Raw genomic sequence first — 16,928 nt, 5'->3', positions numbered from 1 at the left:
TCGAATGGTCGGACGCAGCGGCGTCTGCTTTCTCCCTCGCGAAGAAAGCCCTGGTCGACGCCACCGTCCTCGTTCACCCACGCGCCGATGCCCCCCTTCGTTTGATGACAGACGCCTCGAGCGTTGCTGTCGGAGCTGTGCTACAACAATACGTCGGAGGTGACTGGCACCCTCTCGCGTTCTTCTCCCAGAAGATGAAGCCAACAGAGACAAGGTATAGCACCTTTGGACGTGAGTTGTTGGCCATTTTCCTCAGCGTAAAACACTTCCGTCACATCTTGGAAGGCAACACATTTCACGTCCTGACGGATCATAAGCCTCTTACCTTCGCGTTCATTGGGAATCATACTAACTACTCTGCCCGCGAGATACGACATCTGGGATTCATCTCCGAATTCACAGTCGACATCCGACACGTCCAGGGATCCGACAATTCCGCTTCCGACGCTTTTTCGCGGGTGGCGGCACTCTCGCTCCTACCCGTGACAGTGGATTTTCAAGCAATGGCCGAAGCACAGCGTGAGGACCCTGACCTTCTAGCCGAGCGTCAGAAAGAATCGTAGCTGCAGCTCGATGACATTCCCTTGCCCCTGGGCTCGTCGACGATCACCTGCGATGTGTCAACTGGCAACGCACGGCCTTTCGTACCTCTTTCATTTCGGAAGGCGGTCTTCGACGCCTTGCACAACACCCACCATCCTGGGATTCGCAACACGCAGCGACTGGTCACGGCTCGTTACGTATGGCCAAGTATCAGTGCTGACGTGCGCCGCTGGAGCAGAGGCTGTCTACACTGCCAGCGTTCCAAAGTTACGAGACACAACATCACTCCGTTGGTACGCTTCCCACTCCCCGAGGCTCGCTTCGACCACACTCATTTGGACCTGGTTGGACTCCTGCCACCGTGCCAGGGATTCACCTATATCCTCACCTGCGTGAATAGGTACACACCGTGGCCTGAGGCCATGCCGATCTCCAACATCACAGCTGAGAGCGTCGTGGAGAACTTCGTCATGCACCGGGTTTCCCGGTACGGATGCCCGTCTACCATCACGACAGATCGAGGACGACAGTTCGAGTGTGCGCTGTTTACGGCATATTAGCTCAGCTCCTCGGGGCACGGCACATCCGCACGACAGCCTACCACCCTTCGGCTAACGGAATGGTGGAACGACTTCACCGGCAGCTGAAAGCCGCACTCACAGCACAGGACGACCGCACGCACTGGCTCCAACACCTACCACTCGTACTTCTCGGCATCAGATGTGCCTTCAAACCCGATTTGGAATGCACGTCGGCGGAACTCGTGTACGGCACAGCACCACGGCTACCAGGAGAGTTTTTCACCCCCCTGAACGAGCAAGCCTTGCCATCACCGTGTGCCTATATGAACCGCTTGCGAGAAGCGTTCCACCAACTGCAGCCAACGCCCTCAAGAAATCCTGCCTCCCGCAAAGTGTTCATGTCCCAGGACCTTGAGACATCTATGCATGCTTTCGTGCGCCGCGGTTTAGTCAAGAAGCCGCTAACACCGGCATACGATGGCCCTTTTAAGGTATCGGCACGCGCAGCGAAGACAATGACTTTAGATGTTAAAGGCAAGCAGGAAGTCATCACAATCAACCGCATCAAACCCGCCTTTCTCGATGTGCCCCCAGCTGCATCTCCAGTCATCCCCTCCCCCTCGCATACCGGACCCGGCCTATCACTCCAGCGCGAAGTCCGGACAGTGACATGGACCCTTCCGCTGCTTTGAGTTTCTTTCTTTTTTTTCTCGCATCGTCTCCCGGCTACACAACTCACACGCCAGGAAACTGGAGGGGGCCTCTGTGGCGGTCTCATCACCGCCAGTCACATCGACCAGCAAAAAATGGGGTTCGCGCGGCAAGACCAGCGCGGCCCCTTCCCTCGCGGGGTGAAAATAATGAGAACGCGGCAGCCCCAGTGGAGGGTCATAAAACAGGGCCCCCGCGGGGGCTCGCCGCTCGGTCCCTTCCGCGCTGCCGCCTGAGAGGACAATAAACAGAACCGTTTTGTACAAACACGGAGTCAGACGTTTTTCCTTCGAGTCCGCAAAAATCTCGCAACACTGCCCCACAGACCTCTCCAAGACCGCCTTCTGGGTTACTTAAGTCTGAGGGCTCGAACCATGAAGTGGACTGTAAGGTTCATTTTTCATTTGGTTTCAGTACCATGAAGAAGCACACCCAAACTGAGACACCCAAGAGAGACATCCTTCAGTCTTTCGATTTCAATTTCCAAATCGGGAAAATGCCTTTGGAATGCGTTTGCAACACCAGAAATAATTTCAACGAGGGGAGGGAGGGAGTTCTCATGAGACGTCATCGGAAATATTAACAAAACAAAAGACACTCCCTCTTTTTTGAGCCGAGCTTCGCATGAAAAAATGCAGACCACATGCCCGAAGTAGCGAATGTTGATCCTAAGAAGTACACACGTTGCAGGAACCATGGCTATAATGCACGTTGCTGTATTCGCTGCACAACGTGGCATTTTATTTTATTTTTTTTGCTTAAAGAAATTGTTTTTTTTTCAAAGTACACAAGCGGTAAAAGTGTCATTTTTGGAGTTCAACATGGCCCTAATCTAGTTCACAAAAAGCAGTTTCCATAAAGCTGCAGATTAGTGCGGAAATTGCACGTGTATTTATTGAAAAAGTTTGAACACAAAAAGGCTGCCTTCAGTTGCATTTACTATACTAGAACGCAATTACTGTTCGTGCCATAACAACCAATCTCATCAACCAATCAAGCCAAAATATATTTTGCTCTCCCTTGGACTTAACAGAGACCAAATGGCATTTTAAAACAAATATCCTACTGCCCAATATTTGTCTCGTTTCAAAGGGGTAAGGGGCAACCCCGGTCAAATTTGATGGTGAGAAAACAATGCAATCCTACGTCGTATCATCTGAAAAGCCAACACAAAATATTATGACACAATTCTGCCTAAAAGTTTATTAAACCGGCTAACAAAGTTGGAGTGGCTCCAGGGTCACCACGATCCGCCCAATCTATATGGGCGGCGCGCGGCGCGCGGAAAAGCGCAGTCAAAGCCACTGTGTGTAGCTGTGTGGACACAGACAACACCGCCTAGAAGAGAAAGGCATAGTGCATTTTTGCGTCACCAGAGAAGGCAAATGCAGGACACAGATTGGAAAGAAATGCTGCGTCACCGCTCGGCTTTGAGTCAAGTTTGAGCTGAACGTTGACACAATCGTCGTTTCCAATCTGCGCTCAGCGTTGGCCTTCGTTGCTGACGACATCTTTATCAGCACTACGGATCTGTTATCTAGGAGGTGTCGACACGTCCAAAGCCCCTAAACTCGTCAAACACAAAGTTGTGGCCGAAGTTGACGCATCGCACCGATTGGCCTATCACGACCATGACTTCGTGCTTTTTTCGCCGACGTCCAATCGGCGCACTCTGCGAACTTTCGGCTCTAACTTCGTGTTTGACGAGTTTAGGGCCCGAACACTGCGCGGAACGTCAACAACTGGACGAATTTTTACAGCGAAGCTGTTATGTGCTAGGATCTGGAAGAAAATACGTTCATGAATGCTAACAAAAAAAAAATGACCGCATCTGTACGTGGTGAATGATGTTGATTCGGGCGAAGCTCGGGTAGTGCTCATGATATTTATTTTATTGTTCATAGGTAGTGCTGATGGTGCTGATTTTTTTTATTGCTCGCAGGTAGTGCTGAGTTCCGGGTTGCGTTTCGACTTCATTATTACTGCTTTATGGTCGGTGAAATGCAGAGCCAGCGGTTCTTCCAGCGGATCAGCTTGGATCAGCTAGAAGACGTGGGAACGCATCTCCACCGCTTAAGTCAACGGTCCATGTCAGAAAGAGAATGTGTGGTATGGATCGTGGTTATATACGCATTTGAGCATTTGACCGCAGCGCCCTCCCGTCTATAAACGTTGAGCTAATGCATGCAAAGTTTGACGCGATTATATACGCATTTGACCGCAGCGCCCTCTCCTGTATACACGTTGAGCGGCTGCATGCAACGTTTCGTCCATGACAGAAACCCCAGATCCTGAGTTGCTACCACATCTCAGAGCCCCCTACTCGTCCCTCAGTCGTGGCCGAGTGGTTAAGGCGATGGACCAGAAATCCATTGGGGTCTCCCCGCACATGTTCGAATCCTGTCGACTGCGCAAACATTTTTCTTTTTATGTAAGCATGGACGGACGGACGGACGGACGGACAAGGCTAGACCCTAAGGGTCTTCGCCCCTAAAACTCTTATTTAAACAACGCTTCTTCGTTCCGATTGGTCGTGGCAAGAATAAATAAAAAGAGGGGGTGACCCGCGTGAGTCAGCCTTCCTTGGCATTATTAGATAGTGCGGTCCTTATCCCTTGCGATCATCCATGGTCGCCGACTTATCTCAGCTAAGAGTGCGCTGTGACGAGGCTGAGGGCAGAACGCGCCGATCTAACCTTCTTTTCTTTTACTTCCGTTATGCTGATAAAGAGACTTGGGTTCTTTATTAGCATCGCTGATAAAGACACCTCAAGTCGCTGTAAAACCTACAATAGGCAACCTGCAATGCTGTTTGGTTTGGCGCCATCTAGCGACTGAAACAAGAAATATTGGGTACCCCGGCGACTGCATTGCACGAACGTGAGCTTTTACCCTGGTGGCGCCGCTTAGTCTAGTGTCTGAAGCAAGAAATACTGGGTATCCCAGGAAGCCGTGATCGCGTAACGTGCCAGTAGAGCGGAAGCTACGGCCCTGGAGGGCCAATCGGAACGTGACTTCCTATCACCGGAGCGGGCCTCAACTCCGGAGAAATATCAGGCTTTTCGCTGCGTCATGCTGCATTATGTGTGCGTTGCGCTCGTATACGTCGCGCATTTCGAAGCCTTCGGCACGCAATGTGGGTCTTAACGTTTACCCTTTGCCAAGTTACAACAAGACAGGGTATAACCGCGCGCTCTCAACCTGCTGGCGCCGCCTGGCCGTTGCCGGTTGGCTATAGTCGTATACCAACAGGTATACGTATACCAACGACCAACAACAGAACGTTTATCGACCTCACGTTTAGCAAGAACGTATCCGAAGTCAAAACACAACCAATGGCGGTATACCATAGTGACCATAAGCCAATGACCACTTTAGTCACTAAGAATTAAATAAAGATAACTAAACAACGAAGTCCTGTACGTGTCTTCATTGCAATCATATGCGAATCGTTTAGATGTATAGTTGTCGTAAATTTGTCGTAAATGTGTCGTAAAGTTGTCGTAAAGACCAGCTTAGCTGGTCCTCCATCTTGACGTGAAATAATAAAGCTCTACAATCTTTTTTTTCGAGCGCAGCTCTTAGGCGCCCGTTTCCGGCTCGAGCGGCGTCGGCGTCGCCGTCTGCGTAACCGTGACGTCACGTGACCCCGTCAGGTGACATGACGCCCGTGAGGTGACGTGACCCCCGTGACCCTGGTGACGTCACATGACCCCCGTGAAGTCACGTGACCCCGTTGACGTCATGTGACCCAGTGAGGTCACGCGACCCCCGTGAGGTCACGAGGGTCGCCTAACCTTACGGTTTCGTCGACGGCGACGGCGACGCGGCTCAGAGGGAGGAGTAGCAGGCAAGATGAGAAGGTGAGGAGGAGGGAGGAGAGGTATACGCTCCCCTCAGTACACTTCCCTCCTCCTCCTCAAGAGCTGCGCTCTAATTCGGTGCTACAGGGGGTTGTAAACGACTTTCATTTTTTTGTCTTACTTTTCGAGGCGCGGAGCGCGAGGGAGAGAAAGAAAAAAAGCAAGTGTGGGCAACACCACCTAGAAGCGAAGGCCGGAGTGCTCTTCTGGTGACGTAGCAAAGGAAGGCCATCGGGGGCGCGCGTCGAAGCGAAGGCAACGCGCGTGGATCGACCGCCGTGACGCGCTTTTAGTCACATACGCGTGTCTAATGAGTTAAATGAAAGCTGCACATAGCAACGGGACTAGAAAACACTTTATTACCCGGGCAAAACATTACACCGCTAAATAATCGGTACGAAATGGCACGAGGAATGCGTATTAGACGTCTATAGAAAAATGTGACCAAGAAAGCCCGTAAATAAGTCGAAAACATCGAGTCACGCAATTATTGCTGTAGGAATGTATACTTTATACAGATATATTTCGACAAAATGGCGAGACACGCAGTGGTTGGAGACAGTAAAGCACATCAGTTAAAATTCAGGTAGACGTAGTCAACGCGGACACAGCTAGACAAGTATTACTTACGATCATATAAGCGATGTTATCGGGTGCAGTCGCTGAATTCTTGCATTATACCCGGGCCACATTGCAAAATTATTGTAATATTGATCAAATGAATATATATGGGGTTGAGAAAAAGGACGACGAAGTTGCATGAGGAGCAGCAGCGTTTGCTTCAGCTCCGCTAACACCACTAAATTCCTGCCATCAACTGGGTCCCCTGACCCAAATCGTTTACCTAAGGACGGTGACCCATCGAAAGACTTCCAGTAGAACCAAATGTAGGCGAGTCTTTCTTTTAATTCTCCCCTCGAGAGGCCGCCGTAGGCCCGGACCCCGGGTAGGCTGAACTAGGCCTGCCCATCACCCCGCATTCTGAACATGGCGAGTACTGAAACAACGCCGATCGAAAGGTGCACCGAGAACGACGAAAACAATAGCAGGGAGCTAGAAACCAACAAGAACAACGCAAGAAAGGTTATAATTCCGGCGAAAAGATTCTGTAGTCAGGACCGGGACGATAATTTCGAGATCAGCGACGACGAGATTAACAGGATAGCTAATATCAACGATAGTTCTCCTCCTGAAACGACAAACAGTTGGACGCGAGTCACATACAAAAAGCAAAAACCACAATGGGGAACCCACCTTGAGCGCTTTGACGAACCAAAGATTGTGATTGTGGTGAAACCCACGACGCAAACCAGAATATCGAACATCTCATCGCGGATCCTCATGGACCAACTGAAACAGCTTTTTACAATTCCTTGCAACAGAGACCGACTTAGCTACGAACCCAATCACAGGAACAACACCATAGCCATTACTGTTTACAGTGAGACGCACGCAGGAGACATCCTCCAGATGAGCACTCTGACGCTGTGTGACGGCACGGAGGTAGGGGTCCATACATACAGATCCACCACGGGCCTTATGCCCAGAGGAGTAATACACGACGTGGATGCAGAGTTCACAGCACAAGACATTGTCGACTACTCAGACTCTGACTACTGCAATGTCCTACATGCAAGACCCATTGGGAGGAGAGGCACATTTCTTCTTACGTTCGATGGAAATAGAGTTCCTAGGAAGATCACGCATCGCGGAAGACTGTTCAGAGTATACACGTACAAACCAACAGCCGTCCTGTGCCTCAAATGCCACGGCATCGGGCATAAGGCAGCTGTCTGCACGAGAGAGCAGAGATGTAGGCGTTGTGGTGAACCTCACCCAGAAGGAGAACAATGTGAAGATACGTATTGCCCTAACTGCCATGTGTCGGGACATACAGCCTTCGACCCCAACTCCGAGACCAAAAAAAGCACGGACGCAAAGCTACAAAGAAGAGCACAGGCAATGACACAGACAAAAAGCAAAGCAACAAATGTGGCAAGTGCGTCTCCATGGAAGAGGATGGCTACTGCCCTGCACAACCAAGGCACAGTTAGAGGAAGGACATCCTTTTACCAAAACCGCTTCTCCACCCTACAAGACCTCGAAGAGTTCCCGCCGCTGGAAAACACCGGCAGTACCAAGAAGGGCCCCACCGACACCAACTGCACGACATACAAGCAGGATCTACCAAACGCCAATGCCAACATGGCCAAGAGAACGTCTTCAACGAACAAGACATCGATCGAAGCCAAAGAAAATCAATTAAAGGAACTTGAAAGACGTGTGGCCCAGCTCAAAGTGGAAATTGAAAAAGACAAACAAGGAGAAGAACGTGCCAAGCAACGCAGACAAACAGAACTGGAAAAAAAAGAAGCAAGATGCAATCACGAAGAGTGTTGAACAAACGATGGTGCTAATTCCCTCCTTCACAAAGAACCCAACACCGTCAGAAAACCCGCCGATCTGTGCAATTAGCCAAGCTACCCAAAGCGGGATGGGGAAGAGAAAGTGCTGCGCTTCGTAGAAACACAAGCTCAGCAAACGCAACAAACACAGCAAATGCTACACCAACAAATTCAGCAACAAATACAGCAGCAGCAACAGATGCAGCAGATGATGCAGCAATTTCAAATCATGTTTATGCAGTTCCAGAAATCGCAAGTACAACAATGCAGCTGTCTGCACGAGAGAGCAGAGATGTAGGCGTTGTGGTGAACCTCACCCAGAAGGAGAACAATGTGAAGATACGTATTGCCCTAACTGCCATGTGTCGGGACATACAGCCTTCGAACCCAACTGCGAGACCAAAAAAAGCACGGACGCAAAGCTACAAAGAAGAGCACAGGCAATGACACAGACAAAAAGCAAAGCAACAAATGTGGCAAGTGTGTCTCCATGGAAGAGGATGGCTACTGCCCTGCACAACCAAGGCACAGTTAGAGGAAGAACATCCTTTTACCAAAACCGCTCAAAGCTTTTGTCTCAACCCTTTTGTCTCAACCCTAGGGATTCCCGGAAGACTAAGACACTCGATTTTCTCCAGTGAAACTGCCGGGGCCTCCGAGTTCGCAGGGCGGAACTTAATTTACGACTGCAACAAGAACCTAAAGATGCACTACTATTACAAGAAATAAATGGGGACAACATCGGTCTTAGAGGATACAGAAGCTTCACATCACCCTCAATCATCCACAAAAGAGGCAAGAAAGAAACGGTCCGAGCCCAAGTAGTGGTGTACCTAAGAAAACCACTGCCTTATGAGCAATTAGACACTACTCAATGGTGCAACCAAACCCAACAAATAGTAGCAGTCCGCACAACAGATAACGACATCAAAATCATCCTCATATCGGTATACTACAGACCAGCACTTTTCACGAACGACGAGCACAGCTGGCTAACACACTTTGTTAACACGTATCCCAAGCACCACATCGTAATTGGGGGAGATTTCAACGCCTGGCACGCGGACTGGGGAAAAAAAATTGGGTTGTGTGTGTGTTTATACAGATTAGAACTTGGTCTGCCTCACAGGGGCGACGAGTCTCCCAGCTGTAGATGAGAAATTTAGCCAGTGCGGTCCAGCCGCTAGCCTGGGGTCTTTAACGTGCATCACGCAGTAGTAATACACGACCGCACGCCGGTACGATGCTCATCCAGATCGAAACGGGCAGGGGTGGGGCTCGAACCCAGGATCCCTGGGTTCTGCAGAGCGAGCTTTCGCTCCACGTGCTCCGAGCTTCGGACTGGGGACAAGACCAACCCAATGAGAGAGGCGTCAAAATTCAAGAAGAATATGAAAAAGCAGGGCTCAACCTACTGAATGACCCCGAAATTAAAACCAGGCTCGGACAAGGGCCCAAACAGAAAGACACAACACCCGATTTAACCCTTGCATCACAAAAGTCTATATTAACCTGGAAATGCGATAATAATGACCCATGGGGAAGCGATCATTTGCCAATACACATAACACTAGAACTCGGAAGCAAACGTAAACTGAAAAGAAACAGCAAGACCATCATCTGGGATGATTTCAGAACAATCTTGAATCAAGAATACCACATAACTAACATAGACGAACTAACCCACGCTATGAAAGAAGCATCTGTAAAAGCGACAATTCAGAAAGCAGTAAACGCGGATGGCCCAAATCCTGACACACACCTTTTCTCACTCTGGCAACACAGACAGGAATTCATTGACAAATATAGAACATCCAGAAATCGCAAAGACTTAACTGAGGCAAACAAGCTTGCAAAGGAAGCACAATCTTACGCCAATAAGCTATGTATCGACAATTGGAACGACTTATGCGAATCATTTAACGAGCATACGTCAATAACACGAATGTGGAGTATTTGTAACTCTATGCTCGGAAAAAAGAAAGAGTGGGGTATCACATCCAATATAGCCCTACGAAACAACAAAACGCTAGAAGAAGTACTTGGAGAAACGGGCCCACTTTTCTTCCCTCAACCTGCAACCAAGCCGAACGCAATAATCTACACCCCAACAGTAGTAGAAGACCAACACCTACAACTGCGACTTTACCGTCTGGGAGCTTGAAGCAGCAATTGCAAACGGCAGGACTAGAAGTGCACCAGGCCCTGATCAAATAACCAACAGTATGTTAAAGAACCTACCCGAATGTCCGAGAGCGGCGCTATTGGAGCAGATCAACATCATCTGGAAGTTAGGTGAAATGCCAGAGGACTGGAAAATGTCGTGGGTCACACCCATACCAAAACCCGGAAAAGTCCCAGACAAACCTCAAAACACAAGACCAATATCCCTGACGTCGATACTGTGCAAGCTCGTCGAAAGGATGACACTTGCTAGGATCGATTGGTTTACGGATAAGAATGGTGCGTACCACCCGGCCCAAACGGGATTCAGAAAGAACTTGGGAACGCACGACAGTCTAATACTACTTAGAGAAACAGTATTGAAATTCACCCCCGAAGCCCACAGTACGAGAATGTTGGTGGCTGTAGACATCAAGAAAGCGTTTGATTTGCTACCACATGACGTAATAATCAAGACCATGGAGACGCAAGGAATCCTAGGAAGACCCCTTAATTTAATCAAGACATTTCTCAAAAATAGAAGATACGTAATCAAAGTGGGCAAAGATCAAAGTAGCACAAAGAGCAATGACATTGGAGTGCCGCAGGATTCTGTCCTTTCCCCCACGCTCTTTAATCTAGCGATGGCACCGCTAGCTTGGAGGTTCGACGAGGTAGAGACACTCCATTTTACTATATACGCAGATGACATCACAATCTGGACGACACGAGGCACGAAAGAGGAACAGGTCGAAATACTGCAGGCAGCACTTCACATCATAGAGAGCTTCCTAAAAGAAGTAGGCATGAAACCATCAGCAGAGAAGACTAAACTCCTGATATTTGGTAGAGAAAGAGACAACACCAACCCCACTCTAAAATTCGACGAGCAGACAATAGAAAAGAGTGACGAACACACCATCCTCGGAATCCACGTCAACGCCAAACTCAATCCCGACAAATGGATCAAAAGAATGCGCGACACATGGAGACACGGCACCTCGATCATCAGAAGAATAGCGAATAAACACGGCGGAGCAGGTGAGGGAATTGCCAGAACGATAGTTCAAGCGGCACTCATACCGAAAGTCATGTATGGCTGTCGCTTTTACAGATTGACACTGCATCTTTGGGCCCGTCTCGAAACCCTGATGAACGACGCTGGAAGATGTATTTCGGGTCTTCCGAGACAAACAAGACTGATAGAACTACACAAATGCGTGCCAACTACCACCATGGGAGAGAATCGACATAGCCCAATCGGCCCCTATACCACGAAAAATTAACGGCGAAAAAAACAAAGACGGCGACACAAGGCAATGAAGCACGCCGAGGAAGTAAAAGCCATCATCGAATGTAACGACTCACATACCATCGTCTGCTACACCGACGCAGCCTTCAGTGAACGAGGAAATGCTGCTCTTGCGTGGTACGTTGAAAACAAGAAAACTGCTTGCACAAAACATGCACCGTACTGCAGAACAGCGCAAGAGGCTGAGATCACGGCCATTGAAGAGGCCCTTAATGCGCTAGGACAAGAAGCCCAATGCGGCACGAGCATCATCATGTTCACAGACTCCCAAGACGCCATCCGTTCACTGAAGACGCATCAAGAAACGTGCAAGGCGATTCGAAATATTACGACTACGGCCATCAAGCTAAGGATGCGCGACATCCGAGCCTCGGTACGCTGGATCCCGGGTCACGAAGGGATCGAGGGCAACGAGATAGCCAACGAGGCAGCAGGAGAGTTAACTCGTTCCTTCCTCCGCTGCCTTCAATGCCACTCCGAAGCCCCCGCGCCCTCTCGAACCCATCGAAATCCACCACAAATGTCACAACCAATCGAGTCTCCAAAGAGCGAACCTGGCGGCTTTTACGACCCTTTTTGGGAAATTAAAGCAGCCAGGATCGCTCTGAAGAAAAATATCGACAAGCACAAAGACGTGGCACGGGAAAGCCTTCCCAAGGGATTCCGAAGACACGAATCCGTCCTGCTAAGAAGACTCCAAGCAGGAGCTGCAGTCACTCCATCAATAACGAAGAAATGTGCGGACGCTAAAAAGAAGACGAATCCGGACTTTGTACCAAAACCAGACCAGTGCAAGTACTGCCTAGAGAATCTCAGGGCAGACACTCAACACTTGGTCTGGGAATGTTCAAAGCTCGACCAAGAACGCAATGACGCCCTGGGAGCGCTCAACCACGAAGACAAACCTTCAACACTCGACGAATGGGTCAACCCGGCAGGAGACTCAAAACGACGCAGCCTCATCCTCCTATCGCTGGTCGACTTTCTGAAGACGGCCAACCTCGGCAGAGACTTGTAGCTGCCACAATTACAACCCTACACGCTTCCATCATCCTTATAACCCCCTCCCCTCTGGCCCTACCGTAGTGTAAACCACCAGCTGAATTTCATTCTTAATAAACGTTGTCTGACCTGACCTGACCATATGGGGTTGACAAATCAGCTTGCGACGGTCGTGTAATCACTCAAGACCGCGAACTGATTAAATCCCATATCATTTAATGAAAACATATTAACTTTCTCTATGACAGGGGTTAAAATCTTACGACTTAGTCAACTAATTTACTTCTCCCTATGGGCTCGAGCTGCCTTAGAACAAAACATAACTTATTTTGAATACAATAACACTATTACCTTAATACAGTTAAGATTCTAGTATAAACACTGTAAAGGCAAAAAATAACATTAGTATAAATAAACACGTAAGCACAAACAACCCACTTTTAATAATCACACGAACTTGTTATTGACGTTCCAGTAAAAACTAGATTTTCACGCATATTTACAAATATCAACGAAAGTGAACACAGATATTTGTAAATATGCGTGAGACACGGATTGAACACGGAGTGGGCATGGCAGCACGACACGGAGCATGACGGCTAAACTGTTCTTCCTGATCACGCAGCTGTCGCTGATACTCGCTGGACGCGATCCTGCATCGGGCCCGTGTTCAACTTCACAAGTGCGGTGTCAAGACCTTGCGTCAGCATTCTTCTATCACCAGGATGTGCCCGGACCCCGTGGCTTCGTGACGTCACCTTCGTTCCCGATACAAAAGCCTCGCTCCCACAAGATCTCGCCAGTGGGCATGGCAGCACAACACGGAGCATGACGGCTAAACTGTTCTTCCTGATCACGCAGCTGTTGCTGATACTCGCTGGACGCGATCCTGCATCTGGCCCATGTTCAACTTCACAAGTGCGGTGTCAAGACCTTGCGTCAGCATTCTTCTATCACCAGGATGTGCCCGGACCCCGTGGCTTCGTGACGTCACCTTCACTCCCGATACCAGCGCCTTCGCCTACAAAACCCTCGCTCCCACAAGATCTCGCCAGTGGGCATGGCAGCACAACACGGACCATGACGGCTAACTGTTCTTCCTGGTCACGCAGCTGTTGCTGATACTCGCTGGACGTGATCCTGCGTCTGGCCCGTGTTCAACTTCACAAGTGCGGCGTCAAGACCTTGCGTCAGTATTCTTCTATCACCAGGATGTGCCCGGACCCCGTGGCTTCGTGACGTCACCTTCATTCCCGGTACCAGCGCCTTCGCCTACAAATGCCTCGCTCCCACAAGATCTCGCCAGTGGGCATGGCAGCACAACACGGACCATGACGGCTAACTATTCTTCCTGATCACGCAGCTGTTGCTGATACTCGCTGGACGCGATCCTGCGTCTGGCCCCTGTTCAACTTCACAAGTGCGGCGTCAAGACCTTGCGTCAGCATTCTTCTATCACCAGGATGTGCCCGGACCCCGTGGCTTCGTGACGTCACCTTCATTCCCGATACCAGCGCCTTCGCCTACAAAAGCCTCGCTCCCACAAGATCTCGCAGTGGGCATGGCAGCACAACACGGAGCATGATGGCTAAACTGTTCTTCCTGATCACGCAGGTTAGTATAACGTATATGGGTTACGATGAATTCAGAAGTAACGATGTCAGTCTCATAGTGCTGCCATGCCCCGGCACGTTCCTCTGTATCCTCGCGGATTGTGTTCATTCAGTGCAGTTGTTATTACTCTTAGCGGGGGACGTTGAAACTAACCGCGGCCCAAATACGGAAGCCATACAGGAGATCCTAAAGAGTCAGAAGGACGTTGCCAAGAACATAAAGGAGATGCGGAAGGAAAAACTAAGCCTAAAGGAGTCGTTTAATGGCATTAACAAGCGGCTATCTACTATCGAAGCGACCATTGACGAGGTCAGAGGCACGGAAAATCTTTTGAAAATTACGAAACTAAAATGTTTGAGTCATCTAGCACCGTTTTCCACTTCACGTCAGCAATTTCACAAATAGAAAAGAAGGTTGATGACCTGGAAAACCGTAGCCGACGCAATAATGTAATTGTTTACGTATACCCAAAGACTCCCGGGGAAACCCTGTTCAACTAAGGCAAAAGGTTTGCACTGACGTTTTTTATGGCATGCTGGATGTAACCGTTACCTCCATTGAAAGGATACACAGACTGGGTTACAGTAGGGGGACTAAGCCACGGCCTGTCCTCCTGAACCTTCGTGATTTCAATGAAAAAACGAGTATCATCAAAAATGCTCGGAAACTAAAAAATACCGGAATTTCTGTTTCCGATGACTACTCCAAGCCAGTCCGGCTACTTCGCAAAAAGTTATGGGACAGCGGAGCCCAGAACAGGGAACAGGGACATAAAGTCACCCTCGTATATAATAAAATGAAGATTAACGGTCTTACTTATGAATGGAACGCTGCAAACGATACCAGAGTTTGTGTTTCTACACCAAACAAAACACGAGTCTGATGAAGGTAATTTGTCACCGTGACATGACGGTTTTTGTTCAAACAAGTTAAAACTGATAAATGTAAACGCTAGAAGTCTTGTAAATAAAGTTGTTGATCTTGAATGCGTGCTACATGACTATGATCCTGATGTTGTCACCGTGACGGAAACATAATTACACGAGGCAATCACAAATTCCGAGATAATTCCTCCTTCATATAACATACTTCGGAATGACCGAGAATCTCGTGGCGGTGGCGTTGCCACAATCTTAAAAAATCATTTAAATTTTGTGGTAGTTGATGAAGTTTTGGAAATTGAGTCACTCTGGCTAAAATTAACTAGTTTTACTCCTGCAATCGTTATAGGTGTCGTTTACCGACCTCCGAATGCATGTCCATCCTTTCTTGAGCTGCTTACGGATTTTGTTCACAAAATAAACGAAAACATGCGCTCTTTTTGATGGCTGGTGATTTTAATTTGCCTTCAGTTGATTGGGAATCTCTCAGTAGCAGTTCCACGAACTGTCCCAATACTTCCCTACTAATTGACCATAGCGTTCAATAATAATCTACTTCAAATAGTAAATGGCCCTACGCGTATTACTGCGTCCTCTAATTCCACACTCGACCTTGCGTTCATATCCGACGCGATTGCGGCACGGAACTATGAGTGCAGCGTAGTGGAAGGAATTTCTGATCATCTGATGGTGGTGGTTGAAATTTCAACTTCTGGAACTAAACAATCGCCAGGTAAACAGAATCCCAAGCTTATTTTAATTTCTCTAAAGCTGAGGATGAGTCCACTATTGACGCGCTGGAACTTTCCCTTGACACGTTTTTAAATATGTGTTCAGACGGTTGTTCTATTGATCTTCTTTGGGGATTTTTTAAGGAGGTTGTGCTTGAATGTTTACGCTGTTTTGTTCTAATGAGCACTAAAGTTGCACGCAAGCATAACCTATGGATAACTCGTGAAATTCTGCACTTGAAACGGAGAATTAATCGTGTTAGGAAGTGAAACAAATTTTTACCTATCTCTGAAATGAGAAGACAACTTAAAGCAATGATTCGCCGCGCCAAGTTTCGATTCAATAGTGTCACTCTGCAAATATTTTTGAAAGAATCGCCTGATAAATTCTGGAGGGCGTTATCGCCGGCCCGAAAAAAAGATTTCCACGCTTTTCGTTTCAGACAATCTGGTAGACGATGATAGCGCTATCGCAGAAGGTTTTAACGAATATTTTGCGTCTGTCTTCACTACGGATAACGGCACCGTGCCTTGTTTTGATCAGCTGTCCACTTTATCAAGGTTGCATGATATCATTATCTCTACAGAAAGAATATTCTCAGCTCTGCTTAATCTTCCAGCAAAGAAAGCCATTGGTGCTGACGGTATTCCAAATTCATTTTTGATTCGCTACGCTGAGTGGTGCTCGAAATATCTTTACCTTATTTTTCAAAGGTCTTTAACAGAATCTTTCACTCCTGCTGAGTGAAAATATGCAAAAGTAATTCCCGTTCATAAAACTGGCTCCCTGCTACTTCCGGTAAACTATAGGCCTATTTCATTACTTCCTTACTGCTCGAAACTGCTAGAACATATTGTTTTTAAACACCTCGCGAGTTACTTAAAAAAATGCTTTTTTCTTTTCAAATCAACATGGTTTCCGTCATGGCCTTTCTACTACGACTCAGTTCCTTGAAACAGTCCATGATTTCGAAAATATCTTGAATCGATCCAAACAAATTGACGTCATATTCCTAGATCTTTCTAAAGCTTTTGATAGAGTATGACATAGCAAACTTCTCCTTAAACTTAAATCAATTGTTCAAAACGAAGGTATTTTTCGCTGGCTCGAGAACTACTTACAGGACAGAAAGCAGTATGTACAGATCAACTCGAGTGAATCATCATTAGTCCCTGTTTTAT

The 16,928-nt window shown here is 48.1% G+C and overlaps 1 protein-coding gene across 1 annotated transcript; it reads left to right on the top strand.

Moving 5' to 3' along the window:
* The first annotated feature begins 6,625 nt into the window (after positions 1-6,625).
* Positions 6,626-8,038, top strand: LOC115321750. Its single transcript, XM_040213087.1, has one exon. It carries the CDS (start codon positions 6,626-6,628, stop codon positions 8,036-8,038), a length of 1,413 nt encoding a protein of 470 aa, XP_040069021.1.
* Positions 8,039-16,928: the final 8,890 nt, after the last annotated feature.

This window comes from Ixodes scapularis, unplaced genomic scaffold (genome assembly GCF_016920785.2).
Source record: "Ixodes scapularis isolate PalLabHiFi unplaced genomic scaffold, ASM1692078v2 PGA_scaffold6__148_contigs__length_123643588, whole genome shotgun sequence".
In the NCBI taxonomy this organism is placed as follows: Eukaryota; Metazoa; Arthropoda; class Arachnida; order Ixodida; family Ixodidae; genus Ixodes; species Ixodes scapularis.
This window is presented reverse-complemented; position numbering and strand designations above follow the sequence as displayed.

What these genes read in the sequence shown, in the direction of transcription:
- LOC115321750 (XM_040213087.1), top strand. Translation starts at nt 6,626, where the DNA reads ATGGCGAGTACTGAAACAACGCCGATCGAAAGGTGCACCGAGAACGAC.